This window comes from Cheilinus undulatus, linkage group 8 (assembly GCF_018320785.1).
Source record: "Cheilinus undulatus linkage group 8, ASM1832078v1, whole genome shotgun sequence".
Classification (NCBI taxonomy): Eukaryota; Metazoa; Chordata; class Actinopteri; order Labriformes; family Labridae; genus Cheilinus; species Cheilinus undulatus.
In genome coordinates, this window is record NC_054872.1 from 5,195,265 (window position 1) to 5,218,682 (window position 23,418).

Consider the following 23,418-nt stretch of genomic DNA (forward strand, 5'->3'; position numbering starts at 1 on the left):
TGACATGTTTAGTTCCCTAGTTTTGATTATATTTCAATGACATCCTTACTTGTCTATAATTCAAAAATTAACAGTTGACCTCTTTAGCTCGGGGCCTTTTTTCTAAGTTCAAGCTTGAAAAATTCATACTCAAACACAAATAAGCAGAACTTTGCAATTTCATGGTCTACAGCAGAGGTTCTCAAATGGTGTGGCAAGGCAAGTCTTGGTGTGCCGTGGGAGTTTTGTTCAACCTTAAAATATTACTACAACTATAAACCAACTGAAGTAACAGTATCATGTTTTTAAGAGGCTATTTTGTATAGATACAATACAATACAATACTAGAACTTTATTTATCCCTGAAGGGGAATTCAATTCCCAGATATGGTGTGTCTTGAGATTTTGGCTTGATTTAAGGTGTGCCTTGGGCAAAAAAAAAAAAAAAAGTTGAGAACCACTGGTGTGCATGAATAAACTTGGTATTAATGTAAAGATAACTCTACACATTTCAGCAGGAGTGTAAAAATACCTGTAGAAGTTACTGGGACTGAGTACATGGCATTGAAAAATTTGTCTAGTCCACCTAAAATTTTTTACACTTTTAGTGTAAATATCTCTAGTGAAATGCTGTAGCACAGAGTTATTCAACCCTGCTTAACCAAAGAGCCAAATTGTTGAAAAATACATTTGCATGAGCCCAAATCTAAATGGTGAAAAGTGGCAATTAAAATAAGTTAAAGGTGGTGAAAGTGATCAAAAAGCAGAAAACACTGGGAGAAACGTGGCAAAAAAGGGCAGAATGTGACCAAAATGGGAGGGAAGTGACCAAAAAATAAGTTAAAGCTGGTAAAAAAAAAAAAGGTCCAAAAGAGGCAAAAATCTGAAAAAGGTGGATAAATGGGTAAAAAGTGGCATTTAATTGCAAAAGGCAGCTTAAATGGGCAAGAAGTGGATAAAATAGACATAAAGGGGAAAACACTGGGGTTAAAGTTGCAAAAAAGGGGAGAAAGTGGCAAAAATGGGTGTGAAATGGCAAAAAAAAAAGTTACAGGTGGCAAAAATGGTCCAAAAGTGGCAAAACCGTGGCAAAAAATGAGTGAAAAGTGACTAAAATTAGCAAAAATCAGAAAAACTGTGGAAATATGGGAATTAAGTGGAATGCAACTACAAAAGACAGCTTAATGGTGAGAAGTGGCAACAATAGGCAAAAGGGGGAAAAAATTGCAAAAAGCAGGATGAAAGTGTCAAAAATGGGTGAAAAGTGACTAAAATGGGCAAAAAATGGCAAAACTGTGGCAAAAAAATGAGTGAAAGGTGACTGAAGTCGGCACAAATCAGCAAAAAGGTGGGAAAATGGGCAAAATGCATCAAAGAGTGGCAAAATGGGAAATACGTGGCATTTGATTGCAAAAGGCAGCTTAAATGGGCAAAAAGTGGCAAAAAATGTCAAAAAAAAGTGGCAAAAATGGGAATAATGTTTCAAATTAAGACATGAAAGAGCCACAGATCATCACAAAAGAGCCACACGTTGAGTATCACTGCTGTAGCAGCTTCTAAAACTCTGCTGGAACCCATGGAACATGTCAACATCACTAAATAAAGTGAAGTAATGCAAAGTTACAGAGGTTTTAGTCACAGTTTGGCACCATCTATGCCATGTGAAATTACCCAAAAACATGATTTTTAAAAGAGTTCATAATTCCTCTTCTGTTAAATCAGATTTATTAACTAAAATTGTCTGAAAATGTTTGCGTGTTGGCGCCCCACTATTGCATACAGAGGTTAAGCAATTAAAGGTCAGAGCTTTACCCAGTGATCATGTCTCTGCTCTGTGGGAGGGACCTCAAGAGCCAAATCAGGAACTTTATTCTAGGTTTTTAAAGAATCATCACTTTGGGTCCATCAGTAGCTTTTATTGGTGTGTTTCTACACAGAGAACTTTCACAAAATTACAACATGGGATAAAAAAGTATTTTTTCATTCATCATTATAAAATAGACTTTGACACATTCAGTTAGCCATGTGAAAACCACACCTCCACTACCAGTCAAATATTAAAAAGGATACAGTTATTGATAAAGTCAGAGTAATGCATACACCCAGAGGTTTTAAAAGAGGGAAGTCATTGGTTTGTGTGCTTCCTGTTACTCCACTTCCTTTTTTATCAGGTTATGCAAAACTGTAAAATATTTGACAAAATGTTAGCTAACGACACCCCCTTGACATTCAGTTTCATGAGTGCAAAGACAAATTCATCCACAAATAATGATGTAATAAATAGAAACAGTTTCATGTAGAACCAGTTCATATACAATAATGACACAGCACACGTGACTGATGAGTGTCCAGTCAGTGAAAGCGCAGCCTTTTCTCTGCCACGAACACTTTCTCTTCCTCCTCAGAGAGCTGGTTTCCTTTCACACTGCAAGAACATGAACAGACATCAGACATCTATTTGTTATCATACAGCTATAGGAAGACTAACGCAACAATTTAATTTGCTGTTTAAGTTCAAACCAAACCTCACACAAGGACTGACATAAAAATGTAAACCCCAATAAACTGAATACCCAGATAAAAATCCAAAACTGTGCAAGTATTTCTGAGGTTCAAAATGAGGTGGTGCAATTCTGTAAATAAACATTTTGACAGGATGAATGTGTGGTTTTTCCATGACTGATCTGAAAGAACAACATTTCAACATCAGGTGGGGGTGGGGGTGTCACTTACTAAGTCGAACCTGTACTGACATTTTCTAAAAGTTAATAACATACCTAAAAGCCACAGTGTGTTTGATCCTTACCAGATCTCTTTGAGTGCTGTGTTGTGAGTCAGGGCCTCTGACAGCTTTCTGATGCCGTCCACAGTGAACTGGTTGTTGATTAACCTGTAGATAAATGAACAAAGCAGGTGAATTAAATCAATACGTGACCAGCAGCTCTCTTCAGTGATGTCATTTAGGAGAATCGATGTGTGTTTTCCCCTACCAGAGGTGGCTTAAACCTGTGTTTGCCTGGATCAGCTCAGCCAGGTTTGGTGCAGCATCATCAGTCAGCTCGTTCTGCACTAACCTAAACAGGACATAATGTAAGAGAGGGCAGCTCTGCAATGACATCTAAAAATGCTAAAGAAGAGAATTACCCACCAGAATATCCTGAGCACAGTGTTCTCTTTCAGTGCTTCTGCCAGGCTCCGTCCTCCTGCAGATGTGATGTTATTGGCTGAGAGGCTACAGCACAGAGAAATGTCAGTGACTGAGATTTGGTCAGTGAAATGATCTTTACAGGAATCTGTCCACTCACCTGAGGTTGGTTAGGCTTGGATGTTGTCTCAGAGCTTCTGCAAATGCTTCAGCTCCCTCATTCCCAATGTTGTTCCCCCACATCCTGTAAAAGCAAACACTAAAACTGTCATAAGGGGTGTAAGCTCATCAAGGTAACTTCAGGGTTAACTTGAGGTGGTTTACTTCTTACCAAGGAAGATAACAATGCTAACTAATGCTGACTTCCTGGATATGAGATCAATGTGTATAACACGTCGCCTACTAACCGATTAAATGTGTAGACTGTGGAGCTCTGTAAGCTGATCAAGAGAGGAGGAGGGAGAGAGACTGACTGACCCTCCGTCTCTTTCAAAGCTTTTAGCCATTCAACTTGTAGGAGAAAGCCTGTAGCAGAGATGTGGAGCACCAGACAACGCCTCGGCAGTGTGGGCTTTACTGAGTATACATGCAGGAGAAAATCAACCTCCAGCTGCTTCATCTAGGGGTGTTAATCCAGTTTTGAGAAATTTGATTGATTGAGACAAGACAAGTTCGACTTCAGCTGGCCAAACACTGCACAGTTTTAAGCCAGGGGCATGTCCAGAGTCGAGGCTTGTCACTATGATTATTTGTCCCAATAATCTTCAAGTGTGCGATGTGATTATTTTGGGTTACGTTTCGTTATATGACACATTTGTTAATAGTGTTTGTATTTATTTTAAGACTACCTGAAGCTGCCTTCTCAATTACAAACGTGGTGGTGGCAGCAGGCTAAGCAAGTCAACCCAGACACAGGGGGGTCACCTGATCAGATGCCTGAACCACCTCAACTGGCTCCTTTTGAAGAGTAGTTTCCCTCAAGTGTCTGAACTCCTCACCCTATCTCTAAGGCTGAGCCCAGACACCCTCAGGAGAAAGGCTGGGCAGTAGATTGACCACACACGATTCATTCAGCACCAGAATGGCTGATTAAATATTTTGCAATTCAATAACTACTGACAGTTAATTTTTATTTCATTTTATTGGATCTCTATCTCCCTAAGACAGTCTTATGGAAAACACCAAAAACTTTTAATGCTTATTAACCACCGAAAATAATATAAAATAAGTGTTAAAAAATGACAAAATTCCTCTTTAAACTTTACCTTTTACAAAGTAGTTTTCAAAGTAATTTAAAACAGCATGCTCCTGTATTAAAGTGTCTGATCTACAAATTCACACAAGTTATACATCATTCTTACCCAACATCAAATATAGAAGTGCTCTTCTGTATGGCCTGGGCCAAAAACCTCCCACCAACAGCAGTGATCTTGTTTTTACCAATCCTTAAGACAAGAGTCAACATTATCAGATAAATTGAACAAGAGCATATTTATGGTATAACTTCTGAGATTCAAATTAAATAGAATGCCGAAATAATAAAAATAATAAAAATGAAAATTTGAAATGTACTTGACGACTCGCAGCTTCGGACACTCTTCAATTATCTGAGCCACTAGCTTTGCTCCGACGTCAGTGATGTGATTGCTGTAAAGCCTGAGGACAAAAGTGAAATGAAGGTTATGACTCAGAGGGTTCACACACTTTAGCAAAGGTCAGATCCATAGCTTTCAGTCACATGACCATGCTGTGACCTGGAGGGCAAAATAAGCTTAAAGCAGTGGCAGATTCCTTTAACTACAACATGGCACTGAAGCACTGGGTCTTTTAATTCTTCATGTCTTTAAAAAAGCATGTTATCTTCACCTGAGAACAGATAAAGTGAGATATTAATTAAGCTATTTTTTTTTTTTACTTAGATCTCTTATACAGCAACTTAGACACTGCGGGGCAGATCCACTAAAATATTTGCTCAGACTTTAGCATGAGAATTGCGCCCATAAATAGCTCCTCTTTTATAGCGAATCCTCTAAACAATCAGCGCTGATTATATACAGACAGAAAACCGCCCCCTAATTTTGTCATCCCAGGGCTTTCCCTGGACTATGGGCACGGATATTACTGACCATTGCACATCATCATAGCTGTTTATACAAGGCAACACTGGTCTCTTATTAGACGCTACAGTGTTCTTTACACTCTTTCACAGGTGTATCAAATTATATCAGGACCAATGTTGTGTTTATTTTCACTAAATTCCCATGCGTGATGAAAATCTCTCTGTCATCCCTATGTGCTCGTTCTCACCCTTTCAAAAGAAAGGTCCAAACATTTTTAAAACACTAGAGAAACATCTTCATATGCTGATTCTGCTCTGTCTGACAGCAGGATTAAATATGTTGGACAATTTTTGTGCTAAAAATCAAAACTTCTCAATGCCAGACATGTACTACACACTCTCTGCTGCAGAGACCTTTCACTGTACAGCAGCAAAAACAGTTCACAGTCAAACAGGTTTGGTAACAGACTACACAGACAGATAAACTTCCTCTCAGTACAGTGAGAAGAGGAGAGTCTGTCTGTAAACTTTCTCTATGAGCTGATTTATTTAAAGGTGTCCCACATTAATGTGCACACACTGTAAAATAAATGATATTTCAAACTCATTGCTGCTCCTCTAATGCTTGAGCTCATTTTCAGTTTGAATGTTTTCTTTCCAAACTATACAGTTTCTGCTTACATTCTTTCTGATAGGAGATAAGAGGCACACATGGCAGCAGAGTCAGATATTAGGGTCAAGTATGTTTGATTCTAAAGTAGTTCATGCAGAGTTCCTACTGTTCCACAGCGCACTGTTGTTAATACAAGTTTATTTCTGGATACACAGTAATGACTGACTGAGGTGGAAAAAGGAGAAAGGATAGAGAAATAGCACAGATTATAATACACACTTTCAGCTGGTGTTATTTATTTACTTCTGGTCCCTGTTGCAGTTAGCGTTGAATCTGAATATGAAGGTGCAACAAGCTTTAAGCTATAAAGGAGGAGGCTGGGGTGGAGGAGGTGAAGCTTTCCCAGAAGCAGCAACAGTGTGATACATCAGTATCAATGCAAGCAGGGATTAGTGAGAAGTACATTGTATTTAAGAACACTGCTGTGTTGAAAGAAAGGGCTGTGATTGGCTGTGGGAACTGGGGGGTCGGGGTGGGATTGGTATCAGCTGGTCGTCAGCTGTTCACGACTTCTAATGCTAAGCTTCATAAATAGAATGAACTAGGGCAGAACAATTCAAAAAATGTAATCGCAATTGTTTTTGCTTCTATTGCAAATTTGATATCAATTGCTTTATTGAAGGGGATAATCATTTTTGTGTAACTCTTGCTTTGATTAAGAAAAACATGCATAACATGCAACACCAAAAAGGAGGGTTTTGTAAACCAATCAGAAAAAATGACACTTGAATGTTTGCATAATATGCACAAAATTCCTGCTCCTTCAAAAGATTAATGTATTAATTTTTTTTAAATTGCAGCTGGCCATACTGCAATTTAATCTAATTTGCTATTAATTGTCTGGTCCTAGTAAAGAGCAAACTAATGGCTCCATGTGTACAGCTTCTGACTTAAAGGAACATGTAGCTGTCTCAATTTTTCCTTGAGAGTGGCTGGATAAAGGATATTTAGGAGTGTGTAAACTAGAACAGCATGTTAACTCACCCTAAAACCTCGACAACTTTGTGCTTACACAGCTCCTCTGCCAGAACCTCAATGCTGCAGTCAGAAAGGTGATTGACACATAACCTGAAGAAGAGAAGTTTGATTATATGAGTTAAATCTGTCTGAATAACATTAATCGAGGCTTTCTGCAAACCCCGGCTGAACTGCATGTCCATCATTAAGGGATAGAGCTGACTCCACCCCTTAAAGCTTCTTTAAAACTCTGGTGATGAACCCATAGCAAAATTTAAAAAAAAAAAGAAGGAACAGAATTTTCACTGCTTCATCATCATCATAACAAACTGCTTCAGAAAAAAACATTGTTGGAAGTGTAAAACCTGCAGAGTAAGTTAGAAAGTTAATGATGACTTTGCTCCTCTTTCCATGCTGGTGCACTCCACCCTCCCTGTCGCTTCCCCTTTCAATGTCCTAATTAAATCAATGGGCGTTTTATTAATCCAGTGTGGTGGGCTTTTAAAAAAGCTACACTTTTACTTGAACAAATCAGCTTTTTATCATGTGATTAGTCAAAACTGTGTTATATATTGATGATTGAAAATGTAAAACAAGGAAACATTCGTGCTTTAAAATGAAACTGAGGTTGGGAGAAAAGTAAGCAGAGTATGAATCTATCATTGAGCCATTTAAATCAAAATAACATCCTAAATACAGTGCATTGAGAGAGTATTTAAACCACCTACACATTTTTCAATTTTGTTATGTTGCAGCCTGATGCTGCAGTCGTTTCAATTCATTTCTTCTCTCATTTGACCCTTTGCAAAACACTGTAAATGTAGCTCAGGTTCCTCCTATTTCTCTGGATCTTTGCTGAGATGTTTCTACATCTTGACTGGAGTCCACCTGTGCTAAATTAAACTGATTGGACATGATTTAAAAAAGGCACACACCTCTCTGAAGAAGGCCTAAAAACTGGCGATGCAGATAAGAGCAAAAAAAGCCTTTCCCAGTTCTGTGCCTTGCAATAAACCTGTAAGGTAGTTTCCTTGACCTCATGGCTTGTTTGTCGCTCTGATATTCATTCTCAGCTTCTACAGAGAGGCCTTTCGAAAACCATCCATCCATTTTCTATACCACTTACCCCGTTGGGGGCCACGGGTGGCTGGAGCCTATCCCAGCTGTCATTGGCCGAGAGGTGGGGTACACCCTGAACTAGCCAGTCAATCACAGAGCTGACATGTAGAGACGGACAACCAGGCATGCTAACACTCACACCTATGGGCAAATTAGAGTCACCACCTAACCAGCATGACTCTGTTGGTGGGAGAAAGCCAGAGTACCTGGAGAGAACACAGGACATGCAAACTCTGCACAGAAAATCCCTGACGGGTAAGCAAATAAGGAACCTTCTTGCTGTGAGGCAACAGCACTAACTCCTGCACCTCTGTGCAGCCCTTTCAAAATCATGTCCAACCAGTAATATTTACAAGAGGTGGACTCAAATCAAGATGTAGAGCAAAGATTAAGGGAAATTGGAGGAACCTGAGCTAAATTTCAAGTGTTGCTGGGCCTGAATAGTGATGTTAAAGTGATATTGAGGGCTGCACGGCAGCACATGGGTTAGCACTGTTAGCAAGAAGGTCCCTGGTCACTTCCCAGTCAGGGCCTTTCTGTGCGGCGTTTGCATGTTCTCCCTGTGCATGCATGGATTCTCTCAGAGCACCAAAGACATGCTCATTAGGTTAACTGATCACTCTAAACTGGTCGTAGGTGTGAGTATGAGCATGCCTGGTTGTTTGTCTCTATGTCAGCCCTGTGATTGACTGGTGACCACTCCAGGGTGTACCCGCCTCTCGGCCAATGACAGCTGGGATAGGCTCCAGCCCCCTCCCGCAACCCCCAATGGAATGAGTGGTATAGAAAATGGATGGATGGTTGAAAAGGGATATTGCAGTTTTTATGTTGGATTAATTTGAAAAAGTGGCCCCACAACATGAAATAAGTTTGACACCACTGATGCTGGAGATCTTGCAGCAAACTTTGCTAGTTAGCTTATGGCTAACTTTGCATGGCTGATAGTGAAAAAAAAATCCTGAGCCTGAACTTTTTCCCGGGTGGGGGACGTATACATAGGAAGGCCAACAGCGACAAAAGTACTGGATCTGACTGCAATATAGTAAAAGTTAATGGTTACAATGTTATGGGGGGCATGTGAGGCTTCTTCTAGCTGTTGTACAATAACAACTGATTAGCAACCATTCATTAAAGCAGGGCTGCACGTAAACTTTTTTTGCCCATAGCGCTGGTGCTACAGAGGTTGACAATCTTGTAGCACAGAAAAAAAACCTTTAGCACAATATATAAAATGTTTGTTACATCTCTAAAACCAACATGTAACTAAAATATATGCTCAGTAAGTGAATGTAGTGAAATACAAAACCAAAACAGCCTAAATTATAGCTCTCATTAATGTCTACCAAAGCAAACAGCCAATCACAGAGAAGAGAGACGCTGATGGTTAATCTCCACATTCAGACACAAAACAATAGCAAACTGCTGGAAGCTGACTAACTTTACAGAAGTGTGGTGCTTGAAGATGAGTAGAGCAGTATGATCTGGAAATCAGACTTTGAGATCAGACAGAGGAGCAAATGAGCTCAGTTTGTGCTGCTATTTGCTGCCGGAATCCTTTTGTTTGTATTCATCTTTTTTTTTCTACTTTTGGCAGGACCAACAGACAGCTGAAGTCTTTTTCTGTGTTCATCCTATTTACTTAAACTTTAGTGTGTTCTAGAGACTGAAGTATGTTTCTTTGTTCATCCTTAAACTGTGTTTCAAGGACTGAAGTGTTAGGTCTAAACTACATTTATATATTGGTATTGATATCGGCTAAATTTAATTTGTAAATATCCCCATATTATACAAACCCCAATATCGTGCATTCCTGGTCAAACTAAGAAATATAGTAAAGCTTTATGTCCTTATGTGGGTCTTTTTAATGGATTCCTTACAAGCCAATTCAAAAGGACCAAGGACCACAGTTGGCCCACAGGCCACAGTTTCGACACCACTTATATATCTACTTATACTCCAAGTAATAGGAAACTACTCCAAACATTATTAAACACTCATTAAGCACTGTTAAGAGTTTGATCCATATTGTTGTATCACACTGGGTTCTGATGTTTATAGAGCTAATCTAAATGAATAAATCCCTCTCTTCTCTCAGTGTAATGATAATATGAGGACTATAGGAGTTCACTGGTGATTTAAAAAATCTATCTCCAAACTGCGTCTTTACCCTAACAATAAACACACTCCTCCATGCTCCTGTCTCTCTCTCCCCCTCATCTCTCCGTCACACTGCTGTCTGTCCGTGTCATATCAGAACTGTATGCTACATTCAGACATGTATTAGTGTGTTAACATAAAAGAAGCAGCTACAATATTAGTGGAGAAAAAAAAGCCTTTTTTAATACATTAATCTTTAATCAGAAGTCAACGCAGACTGAGCGGTCTGTCCTCTAACTGACAGCCAACACACTGCGACCATCAGTGCGTAATTGGAGAGGACGAGGCAAATGGAGAAGTAAGCTAGTAGAAACACCGGACAGTGCCAGTTATCTTTATTGACTCGGGACTTGACGTCAGGCTGTCCCGCATAAACAAGCTCACAAAAGTAGTTTTTTTCACAGCAGCCAAACGCCGCCACGCCGGAAATCCAGCACGGTGCCGGAACACTATCATCCCTGCTTTGGCTTTGTAAAATTAGCTAATCATTTTTTTTTAACTTCACTTAGCCTCACACAACACTCTTTTTGTAAATGCATAAAAAATGACAATGAATAAACAAAAGAATTGCTTTTTTGGTCAACAAATAAAATCACTGTATCATTTACCAAATAAAAAACCATATATGGGCAGATGTTGCATGGCATGTAGCACTGTAATCATCTCATCCCTTTTATCATGTTTTTGTGATCATGGAAGCTGGAGTTGTGATTGAAATTGAACCTCGATTGCCCAGCTCTCGATCCTTACCTCACTACTGTCATTTTAGAAAACGAGGGCTGCAACTGCTTCACCCCGTAGTCACTGATATTGTTGTTGTCCATGTCCAGCCCCAGGAGTTTCTTACGGTGCTGCAGCACAAAGTTGATGGCGGTGCAGTCGCCTGAGAACACGTTACAGTGTCCCAGCTTAATGAGGCTGGCTGTGATGCCTTTGGCTGTCATTTGGGCAATATCTTTGCTTCCAGTCTCGAAGATACACCTCAGGATCCACAGGAAGTTGGGTAAAACGTGAACTTTCTTGCCCTCACTGCTGCTGTAGGGGGATAGGCCACGAAGGTGGGACTTTATACTGGTGGAGAGGTAAGATTTAAGCAAGACTCGTTTCTTTTTCAATAACACTGGAGACACCAGTTGCTCCATCAGGCCGGTGCGAGCCTTTGAGAGCAGCCCACACAGGAACAGGTTAGTGAACTGAAGATGCTCATTAGTAGCAAACGGCTGCTTCTCACTGGGCTTTGTAGAACCACTGATACAGAAGTCAAAAAGTTGACAGGATGCTTCTTTCTTTCTGCTGCACTCAGTGAAGAACTTCAGGATGGAGCTGGGGGCGACTTGCTCGTCTAATATGAGAGCAAATGCTGCCAAGAATGACTGGAGTGTTACATGAAGGAACTCAAATATTTCAGGACTTCCACTGGCATCGTACTCACTGACAGGTCTGAGAAAGCCTAAAGGCAGGTCATCTTCTGCCAGGCCACACGCAGAGAGCTCCTCTTGGCTGCAGATGAAGCTTCCCCTCTCCATCCCTTTAAGTGCTAGCTTAGCGAATGCTGTGAGAGGCTTAAGTCCTCCTTTCAGTGTGTCTGAGGCACAGCGGGCGCTTTTCTTCAGCAGAGATGGCGCAGGGGTGGAGCGGCTGAGGAACACCTCACACAGCATGAGAAAAATGTCTGTGAGGGTGATGGTCATGTCAGGGAGTAGAAAACTATCGTGCATGCTGTGCAGGTGGCTGAAGCTCTTGAAGACGATCCAGCAGAACAGAGGGGTGGAGCAGAGGCCACAGAGGTGAGGGCTAGCATCCAGCTGAACCGTCACCAGCTTCCTGTGCTCCTGCTCCTTGAAATGAAGATTAAGGTAGGTCTTAAGATGATCAGGGGAGAACCCCCGTAAAGCCACCTTCTTTCTGATCACCTTAGTCTGGATCTCAATGCCTGTCCGGGCTGTCAGCACTTTCTGTGAACCTTTGAGGAGTTTCCCACAGAGCAGGCTGATGAGCAGTTGGAGTGGGTGTGCCTTCTCTTCTGGGGACACCATTTCAGGCACACTGATCGAGTCTAGATCATCCTGGATCTCATCATAACCATCAAATGTGAATATAACCCTCTCTGGGAAGCGCAGGATGTAGTCAAACACCTCACTATCAGGGTCATGGTCGGGGTAACAGTTATGTTTGAACAAAAGGTCTCTGAGGGAGATCTGCTCTGCATCCCTGAAGCTGCTGAACATCCTACAACGGAACTTAAAGAAGAAAATGGCGTTCGTTTTTAGCTCCTTTTTGGACCAAAGGTTCTGCAGCTTCTGCAGGAGGATGGATTTTCCCACACCAGCATCGCCCGTGACATAGATGGTATCACCGTGGGGGTTGAAGATTGCCTCTTCATCCAGGAGCTGGTTCAGACTCTCCAAGAAGCCCAAACTTTCATTTGAATCATTTAACAGTTCCATCAGTGTGTCGGTGTACAGATCCTCCAGGCGGGTCTCCTCTTTCTGGCCGTACGACATGATGAAGCTGGTGTCCCGGCTCGTCTCATGCCTCAACTTTTCACAATACCTGCTGACTGAGAGGTGACAAACAATCAGTTATAGGTAAAATGAAGACTTATGTCAGTTCTGGTCATTTATAAATTTATGTTTTAGGTCCAGAAAACTAAAATCAATGTAAAAACTGATCTGTTGTCCATTAGTGTGTTTTGATTGAGGAGGTAGGGGGCTTTAATGCTTTCCTTAGACAGGATAGTAATACCAGAATCAAAGCGAGAATGGGGAAGGACGTGGGAAAAGGAGCCACAATGCAAGTGTTTGACATATTGGCACACCAAAACAAGAGGCATCCTGGTTCACCAACTGTCTGTCATGTTCCGATGGCTGGATCCACCTTCTTTCCTGGAGGTCTCCAAAGGTGTGCCCCAAGGTCCAGTCTTAGGACCCATATCTGTGTGATAACTTGTCAAATGATTGGGATATTTTTATGCAGATGACACCATTATTTACTGCTGTTCATCAGTGATTCCACAGGTTAGGTTTAACAGGGGGGTCTTAACTGTTAACATACTGCCTTTGTTTTTACATTGTTAATGTGACCTCAACTCCTGCACCTTAAATGTGAGCTCTTTGTACTTTTTTAATCAAGGATTATTTTGACTTATTGTTTGTAATCCGACTACTGTCATTGGGTGAGAGGAGGGGTACACCCTGGACTGGTCACCAGTTAATCGCAGGGCTGACATATAGAGACAGACAACCAGGCATGCTCACACTCATACTTAAGGGCAATTTAGAGTCCCCAATTAATTTAACGAGCATGTCTTTGGTGGTGGGAGGAAGCCTGAGTACCCGAAGAGAACCTTCGCATGCAGGGAGAGAACATGCAAACTCCGCACAGAAAGGCTCTGACCGGTAAGCAGACTGGCTCGTCTTGCTGTGAGGCAACAGTGCTAACCCCTGCACCACTGTGCAGCCCTCACAAGGACATATTGTTTCTCTTTAGCTAAAAGTCATTTCACTGAGCCAACTGTGACTCATCTTTACCGTACGCCAACTTGTTGAGCTAGCTAATTAATGCTGGGGTCAACATAGATTTCAGCGTTGGGTTGCTATTTTCAATCACTGGGACTTGATGCAAAATTTGGAAGCTCTTTTAGAGATCTGTTTTACTGGATGAGGAACTGTCCTGCAAGACCAGCTAAAGTGAATTTTATGAGTCTGCATGCTACTCTCATCAGCAGCTGGAGCTGATTGAGCTTTTTTTCAACCCAAAGACCATTAAAGTAAGCAGATTTGGTATCATTTGCTGTACAATGCTGATGTGCTTGTAGCTAATGTCCCTCCTTGCAACAACTGATTTATGTTTGTGCACACGTGGTATGATAAAGTGGCGTTACACTGCAGTACCCATAAAACTTGAGAATGCTGATAACCAAAATTACTTCTGATATACATGTTTTTCAAATGTAGAGCTGACTCCCTTTGCTTATAACTGACATCCTTACTAACATCTAGGCCATTAGTAACCCTGACAATTAGCTTCTTAAGATTTAAAAGCTGCAAGTGTTCCGTTTACAAGATTCTGCACCAATAGACTGTAGGTGACTGTAGGGGACACCTCAGCACATGCCAGAATGGTTCTGTTCTGATTAAATTCTTGATGGATGTGCATACGTCTTAACCAGATCACTTTATTTAGTGTATGTTTTAAATAGTGAAGTAAGAATCTCAGAGCACAAGTAAACTTATAAAACTTTAGAGCACAGAAAAGAAAGTGACCCACAGTCAGGAGGAAGTGATGGGTGGTGACCTGCTTTGGCCTCAGTGTACAAAAACAGCTCAGCTTTTTGGAAATATTACCACAGTTCATCTTTAAAAGAGCTGAATTTCTTTATTTGTAGACTTATTAAGGAAACCAGGACTTCAACTCTGAGTCAAAAAGAGCATTTTTGATGTCAGTTTAAAGAAAAGAAGTCTAGTTGACTAGTAGCATGTAAAAATCTGCCTTTCTTCTTAGCAATATTATCTGATAAAAATCACTTTCTTGAAGTTTTTTTTTTATTTCCTAAAGCTTGCTTCAAACTGAAAAAGTTTTAGCAAACAAAATGTAACTGACTATTCTATCAGCCAATAAATGACATTCAACCTATAAAGACAAAAAAGGAATAGTTTGGTTGTAGAAAGCATCATGAGTGATTTACTTACTGGGATCAGTGTTGACCACTTGAATCAGCGTGACATTACTGCTTGGGTTGTAGTTGATCTCTTGCAGCCATGGCTGCAGGTCTATGTATGCATCACATACTTTATAAATGATGTAAATAAAGAATTCACAGGCCTCCTCCCCTTTGCACTGGACCAGCTCCAGGATTTTGCGCACCTAGAAAAGGAAAACATGACTTTTGTAAATCTCTACAAAGAGATCAATTTACTCTAAGATTTTTCTAAGATGGTATTCCTACCTGCTCCGGCTTGGTGGCAGTCTGCTGTACGATCTCCACATCTTCTTCACAGATAAAGCCGGAGGCGTACAGATTGTCCAGGATGCATTGAACACTCCTCAGCTGGCTGACCAGCAGCTCTCTGTGGTAGGTGAGGAGGTTCAGGCACGACAGCCGAGCTTCATCTATCGGATCCATGTTTACTGTACAACAGTCAACTCTGTGAGATAATAGAAGTTAAACACACTGTACTGTGATATAAGTTATATTTGACTTCTTTATTATGGGTGAGAGCTAATTGCCTAACGCTAGATAATTATTGTTATTCAGCAGTATTATGAGGATCACTGTCAGCTGTCAGTCAGTGTTCTGGTGCTGAACTGTCAGGTAAAGGCAGTCCTATTATCCCAGGTTAACATGATATTAGATTACATGGTTAAGAGAAGTTGGTCTGGTGCTACTGTATTGCTTTCTAAAGCAGGGGTTCTCAACCTTTTCAGCCCGAAACCCCCAAAATAAAGGTGTCAGAGACCAGGGACCCCCACTGTACCAGAAGGTGGTTGAACACAGCCATGCACATTCTAGAATAGCCATGTGCAGACAAGGTCGCCCATAAGGGGGGATAACTGGGAGAGCTTTCAGGGGCCCAGCCAAACTGGGGGAAAATGGAGGTCAGAAAAATCATGATCTGTTGTAAAGTTAAGCCATGATAACCATATTTTATATTTAACCTGAATAATAACCACTCTTATCAAATAAACTAATATATTTTTATTCATTTGTTTGTGTGGTATATAGCCTTCTTGATAATGTCAAAACAGAATTAAATGGGTTAAAAATGGCTAAAATGGGTTAATAATGGCAAAAGTGGCAGAAACTTGGTGAAATCTGATTTTAAAAGTAGCAGAAATGGGTTGTAAAGGGCAAAAATTAGATACAAGTGGCAAGAAATAAGCAAAAAATGGAAAAACTGTTAAAATGGCACAAATGGGCATTGAAGGGGCAAACTGAGATTAAAATGTGGCTGAAATTACTATAAAATGGCAAAAAATTATGGAAATTTGATGAAATTGGATAAAAAATAGCTATCAATTGGCAAAAAGGGTTAACTGAGACAGAAAATAGGCAGAACTTGGCAGAATTGGGCATATCAAATGTGGTTAAAATGGGCAAAACAGTGGCTAACAGTAGCAATAATGGGTCAACAGAGGCAATAGTAGGCAGAATTGGTTTAGAAGTGGCTAAAACAGGCAGAAATAAATGGTGGAAAGGTTTTAAAATGGACAAAAATGGGTTTTAAGTGGCAAAAATGTATAAAAATTGGCAGAATTGGTGGGGAAAGTGATGAAAATGGGTTTAAATTTGGCAAAGTTGGCATAAAGTGGCAATGGTGTAATTGAAATAATATTCTTTGTTTTTATGAGAACCACTGCTCTAAAGGAAGAGCACAGCATTTAGCAGCAATAATCAGCTATTCTTTTTTTCACCACATGGCCTTTTAGTGGCAACCAAAACCATCAGCTCCTTTAATGCATACAGCAGCAGGAAGCTTTCCTTGGTCCATGAAAATGTGACCTCACATGAAAGCTGAATACTCAAAGAACAACAGCAGATAAAGACATGCACAAATTCTCCTTTTTCCCGTATGTTTTAAAAAATAAGCTTGGATTTTGCAACACGTTTGGATGGGAACTCCAAAAGTGCTAGCAGAAGTCAGATGATGAGCTTTTTCAGAGGGTCTCTATCCCAGCAGTATTAACTTTGACAGCTATTTTTAATTTTAGTCCCAGCCTCTAGATTAAATGCCTTTTGGTTTTAGTCCATTTTGAGTCATTTATACCCTTTATGCTGTTAAGTTTTAGTCGACAAAACCTCAAAATCATTTTAGTCTAGTTGCCTGAATCTGGTACCAAATCATGGTAGTGTTTCCTAAGCGCTCTGGCAATCCTGGGGTCCCTGCTCTCTACAGCTGAGAGGTAGAGGAGATACATCTGCACTGTATTTTGACATTTACCCACAGTGGAGAAATATCTTGGATTTTAAATGTCCCACAAAAACTAAATTGCATTTTAAACTCGTTTTAATCATCTTGACAAAAACTAAATTTACTTCTCGTCAGTTTTAGTCATCACAGATCTATTTCTAGCTAGTCTTACTCTAGTCTTTCTCATGGAAAAAAAGGATGTTGATGAACATTTTTAGTCATAGTTTAGTCAACAAAGTTATCACTGGCCCCAAGGAAAAAGAAAAAAATCTCAATTAGACGACTAGGACTACAGCTCAGAAACTGAGGACTCTGAATACAGCGCATCGATGGGCAGTGATGAGGAGAGCGGTAAAGACTGGGATGAGCTGGAGGAAGAGGCCAGGAAAGCTGACAGAGAGAGTCACTACGAGGACGAGGATACGTCCAACAAGAAGAGGAAGGTCCGGTCAGAGCCTCCGCCCAGAAAGTGTTTGTTAAATTGTGGTTAAAAGATTCAGCATTGTCTTTTTCAGGGAGGGGCAGAGAAATTTCAGATTTTTTTTTTTTTTAAATAGGGGTTTGTAAAGGCACACACACATACACACAGTCTCCCTCGCACTTGTCTCCTCTCTGTTTCCCTCTTTTGTTTATTTTGAGTAGATTCTGCTTGTTGTTGTACTGTTAAATTCTGAAAAATCCTGTTTTTGTAATACAATTAAAAGGAACTCTAAAAAAAAAAAAAAAAATCTTGTTTTTAGTGTATCTAACTGACCACTTGATTAGGGCCTGATGGCGATTAAACTCAGTTTTTCTATTTAAAGCTTTTAAAATAACTTCAGACCCCGTCTTTCTGCCGTTATTTTGATGGGATATTTTAACCCAGAAAGGGAAAGCCTAGATCAGAGGTGTCAAACTCAATCGCAGCAGGGCCCGGATTCTGGATTTAGGTCTAACCTGAGGGCCTAACAGGGTCAACATTTAACCATGAACTGTCAACCTCATTTTTCACCGGTAATAAAACATGAAAAAACAGTAATTTAGAAATTCAAAAAAGTGAAAATGACAAGTTTAAAAACTCAAAATCTGAGATATAAAGTCCAACTTATTAGTTCTAAGCATCAGAAGACAATATTAAATATAGAAAATAATTTTTTTAAAGCGCAAATATATGAGTAGAAAGTTGATATAAGTTTGGGAGGTCAAAATATTAGATAAAATTTGAAATCATAACTTCAAAAGTCAAAATATGACTCCAAATTTTAAATTGTGAGTCTGACAGTTCAAAATATGGAATTAAAAAGCCAAAGCCAGGGGTTGAAAATGTCAAAATATGAGCTAAAATTCAAAATAATGACTTAAAAACTTAAAAGGTATGACTTAAATTTAGAATTATGGATATAAAAGGTCAAAAAATAGTATAAAAAGTCAAAATTATGAATTTAAAAGGTAAAAATATGATATAAAAAGTCAAAATCATGAAGTTGAAATGTCAAATCTGAGAAAAAATAGAAATCATGAGTTTAAAAGGGCTAAATACAGGATTAAAAAGCCAAAATAATGAGTTGAAAAGGTAAAAATAAGACTTAGAATTTAAAATTTTGAATCTCAAAGATAAAAATATGACATATAAAGTCCAAATTATGAGTTAAAAAGGTCAAAGTTTGAAATAAAAAGCCAAAATCACAAATTTGAGTCATAATCTTGAGATGCAAAATTCCGACTCTTTACTTTTCCCGTTTTTATGGCTTAAGTTTAAATTTTCATACTGGAGTTAATCTTCAGACCTCATACTGGTGGGCCAGTTGTAATAAATATAATTTTGCGGGCCTGTTTTAACCATTCCACGGACCAGATCTGGCCCCTGGGCCTTGAGCTTGACACCCCTGGCCTAGATGGATTGCTCTTATTATTCTGTCCATGGCAAAACCAGAAGATGGATCAAGACCATTTACCTGCATCTTGTGATAAAGCTGTCACAGCTGCCTACACGATCCATGAGCTCAGTATCAGCCAGCACCACAAACACAACACGTCAGGCCTTCCTAGAGAAGCTCTTCAGAGTTTCCATTAGTGAGTGAGCTGTTTCTGGGAGTTTCACACTGGCCAAAAATCCCTGGACATTTTTAGAAAACAAGGCCGGAACATAAAAGCCTGAGGATTAAAACACTGTAGGGTGTGAAACAGACATGAATTCATAATAAAAACGTTCACGCTTTCTTCACAGTACAGTCACAGTTTTTCAAGTAAAACCCTGTAAAAACACTGTGAAATTTTTGTGGTTGTATATTGCACAATGTGTTACATTCTTACAACATACAGTAATGGAAAATAACTACATACTATATCATCCTTTATAGGTTGTAAATGTATTAATTCACATTTCTGACACTTTTACAACCGGAGAAGCATAACCAGAAGACTAACCCTGGTTTGGTTGAGATTTAAATGTGTGAAAGTCAACATAAAAATATCAATATCTATTATTTAAAATCCGTTTGACAAGGCTTTCTTTTAGTTTTCAGGTTTTATCCATTATGTTTACTCTTCCTCCTCCTTCTGCCATTGTTGTTCCTATTATCAATTCATTGTAACTCTCCAGGACACAGGTGTCAAACTCAAGGCTCTGGGGCCAAATCTGGCCGTGGTACAGTTATAAGCAGTCCACGAGATCATTTTAGGTTTTTATTATAACTGGCCCACCAGAATGAGGTCTGCAGATTTCCTCCAGTATAAAAATGTAAACTTCACCTCAATTATTCAAAATATGCTTAAATCATAAAAATGTAAAAAAGTGAAATTAATTAGATAAAAAGTCAGAAATGTGGCAAAGAAGTCAATTTGGGTTTTCAATCCAGATTTTCAATTTTGCATTTCAAAATTATGGCTTAAACATAGGATTTACACATTTTATTTCAGATTTTGATCTTTTAAATTCATAATTTTACATTTTAAGCGAATGATTTTGAATTTCGTCTCATATTTTGACATTGAAACTCATGATCTGGAATTTTATACCATATTTTGACCTTTTAGATTCTCAATTTTAGATTTCAAGTCTTATTTAGACCTACTGAACTCTTGAGTTTGAATTTGATCTAAGATTTTGACCTTTAAAGTCATGATTTTGCATGTCTATCTTATATATTTGCCTTTTGAAATCATTTTAAAGTTTTGTTTGTGTTTAGACCATTTGAAATAATGTGTTTGACTTTTTATCTCAGGTTTTGAGCCTTCAAACTTACATTTCATTATTTTTTTAATCTCCAAATCATTTATTATCAGTGCTAGGATTGTTTTCCCTTTAATTTATTAGTTAGTACCATTCATGGATAGTCTAGATGTTGACCCTGTTAGGCTCTTGGGTTAGACATAAATTCAGACTATGTCCCCTGTTGTAATTGAGTTTTACACACCAGATTTTAAATATGCATAGTTAGTCACAAATATCTGAAAAAGTAAAGAGTAGCCTAATAATAGTAAGTAAAAAGAATCAGAAATATGGAAAAAGAAATTTGTGTTTTCATTCCATATTTTAAATTTGCATCTCACAATCTTGACTTACACTTAGGATTTTGACATTTTATTTCATATTTTAATCTTTTCAATTCATTATTTTGAGTTTTATCCTATATTTTGGACCTTTTAGAGTCACAATTTTAAAATTGAAAGTCTTATTTTGACTTTTACACTCACGATTTGGAATTATATCTCATATTTTTACCTTTTGAACTCATGATTTTGAATTTTATATCAGATTCTGACCTTTAAATTTGATGATTTTAACATTCTATCTCATATATTTGCCTTTTGAAAACATCATTTTGCCTTAATTTTTTTTTGTTATTGACCATTTGAACCAGCAAGTTTGACTTTTGAGCTCAGATTTTAAGCCTTAAATTTATTTCAATCTTTTAAAATCTTAAATCATTTATCATCAGTGCTAAGACTGTTTCCCTCATAATGCACTACTGGTGAAAATGAGTTTATGGATAAATGTTAGACCCTCAGGTTAGACCTATACTCAGATTCAGCCGCTGCTTTGATTGAATTTGTCACCCCTGCTGTAGGAATTATTATTGGTATGTCGTTACTGTCACATTTGAACAATTATTTAGTGTTTTGTAAATAAATGTTTAACATTGGTAAAAGTGAACACTACATAAATAAATGACTTCTTGCTCACTTCTTTTTGTCACTATAGACACGTCTCAGTGTTAATTTTGTCAGCTAAAACTATTACTACAACTATTCGTCAACAGCATTTTTTCCATGACAAAAAATAGACTAAAACTAACAAAGACAGATCTGTGATGACTAAAACTGACAAAAACTAAGTTTACTTTTTGTCAGAATGAGTTAAACTAGACAAAGATGTTTTGAGTTTTCGTCGACTAAAACTAGACTAAAACTGAAAAGGATAGAAATGACTAAAATTTGACTAAAACTAAAATACATTTCATTAAAAGACTAAAACTAAAACTAATATTAAAAATAGCTGTCAAAATCAATACTGGCCTCAAAGAAGTAGAAGGGAATCTTACCCTAAATTCTTGTATTGTTTTATGGAAATGTCAAATCTTGATCGATAATCATAATAAATAAATCCATTTTAGGAACCAATAATTCCAGACGTGTCTCTGATACTGAAGGTCTGACAGAGAAACATCTGGAATGCACGGAGGAAAACAAACACTGAACTCACCATCGTTGGCATCACTACCATCGTCTCTAATCAGCTGTGTGTTTTGCACATCCTCTAACATTTCTCAGACAATAGCGAGCTGAGCTGGGATTAAAAGGAGAAGCTGCTTAAGACATGTAAATCTTACCATTGTGTTGAGTTCAAGCCAGAAAACCGTTAACGAAGCTCTTTAAAGTGAAAAAAAAGGAGTGTTGACAGGACAAAGCTGTAGTAATATGTCAAATATGTCAGTCCGTTTACTTCATCTCTGTTTGCTCTTTGAGCTGTAGTTGAAGGAAGCGAAAGTAATCTGTTAGATTACGTCATTTCTCTCCGGTATTTCACAACCTGTTCGCGGTGCATTCTCGTCGCCTCGGAAATGTGAGAATGTAAGCTATTTCCAATAGTTTCAAAACCTTTCTCAAAAAACAAAACAAAAAGAAAAAAATCACAGTATGTGTGTTTCTAATTTCCCCATCTGCTGCAACCAGTCTCAGGCTTAAATAAACTTTTAAAAGGCCCAGAGGGAAAGGACGAAATAATATGATCAAGACATAACTGTTTTTTTTCCCAAGTTGCGCTGAAGAATGTGGTTTTGGTAAAGTGAGGCAAGGGCTGGAGAGATGTAACCATCGAGGACCAAAACACAAGTCCACAGCGCCACCTGGTGAGCTTCATTTATAATAACCGTAGTCAGGCTGGTGCATCTCAAAAGTTTAGAATAGCATTTGAAAGGTCCTTTTTTTCTGATTAACTTCATCAGGTTACACTTTTATAAATCCGAGATTCATCTCATACAAGGAGCATACTTCAACACTTTTTTTGTTTAATCACAATGATAATGACTTTCAGCTCACAACAATTAAAAATACACCGTCTCAAAATATTAGAATGGCACAAAAATGGCCCATAGCCGATCAAGCACAGTAACACTACGGTCAGCAAACCTGCTTCTGGTGGCTTCACTGTGGGCAGGTGCCAAGTCCTGCTGGAAAAGGAAATCAGTATCTCCATCAGTTTCTCAGCAGATGGATAATGAAGTGCTCTTAAGTGTCCTGGTAGATGGCTTACAGTACCGTGAAAAACTATTTGCCCCCTCTCTGATTCCCGATTTTTTTTTTGCACGTTTATCACGCTTAAATGTTTTGGATCATCAAATCAATTTTAATATCTCACAAAGAGAACCCAAGAAAGTTATTATTATTATATTTTTTTATGGGGTGGGGGGATCCAAACCTATCTGGACCTGTGTGAAAAATTAATTGCTCCCTTACACCTATTAACTGGTTGTGCCACCCTAAGCAGCAATAACTGAAATCAAGCGTTTGTGATAACTGGTGATGAGTCTTTCTCATTGCTGTGGAGGAATTTTGGCCCACTCTTCTTTGCAGAATTGTTTTAACTCAGCCATACTGGAAAGTTTTCCAGCATGAACTGCCTGTCTGGTCACACCACAACATCTCAACTGGATTTAGGTCCAGACTTTGTCTGGGCGACTCCAAAACCTTAACTTTGTTTATTTTGAGCCATTCAGAGGTGGACTTGCTAGTATGTTTCAGGTCGTTGTCCTGCTGCATAACCCAAGAGAGCTTGATCCTGAGGTCATGAACTGAGGGCTGGACGTTGGCCTCCAGGATTTTCTGGTAGACAGCAGAATTCATTGTTCCATCAATCACAGCAAGTGGTCCAGGTCCTGAAGCAGCAAAGCAGACCCAGACCATCACACTGCCACCACCATGTTTGACTGTTGGCATG

The 23,418-nt window shown here is 38.9% G+C and overlaps 1 protein-coding gene across 9 annotated transcripts; it reads right to left on the reverse strand.

Moving 5' to 3' along the window:
- Positions 1 to 1,880: 1,880 nt before the first annotated feature.
- Positions 1,881 to 21,944, reverse strand: nod1 (nucleotide-binding oligomerization domain containing 1). 9 transcript variants are annotated; one of them, XM_041793245.1, is made up of 13 exons: positions 21,812 to 21,934; positions 18,935 to 19,095; positions 15,038 to 15,236; positions 14,781 to 14,955; positions 10,840 to 12,649; positions 6,841 to 6,924; positions 4,697 to 4,780; positions 4,486 to 4,569; positions 3,285 to 3,368; positions 3,128 to 3,211; positions 2,970 to 3,053; positions 2,786 to 2,869; positions 1,881 to 2,404 (listed from the first exon to the last, which is right to left on the reverse strand). In XM_041793245.1, the coding sequence occupies exons 2-13, from the start codon at positions 18,976 to 18,978 to the stop codon at positions 2,332 to 2,334; spliced, it is 2,889 nt and encodes a 962-aa protein (XP_041649179.1). In that variant the 5' UTR covers positions 18,979 to 19,095; positions 21,812 to 21,934; the 3' UTR covers positions 1,881 to 2,331. The 9 variants fall into 9 exon arrangements, with proteins under 9 accessions (XP_041649179.1, XP_041649185.1, XP_041649180.1 ...); XM_041793251.1 differs by lacking the exon at positions 21,812 to 21,934 and adding an exon at positions 21,685 to 21,740 and having other exon boundaries at positions 15,038 to 15,219; XM_041793246.1 differs by lacking the exon at positions 21,812 to 21,934 and adding an exon at positions 21,685 to 21,740.
- Positions 21,945 to 23,418: the final 1,474 nt, after the last annotated feature.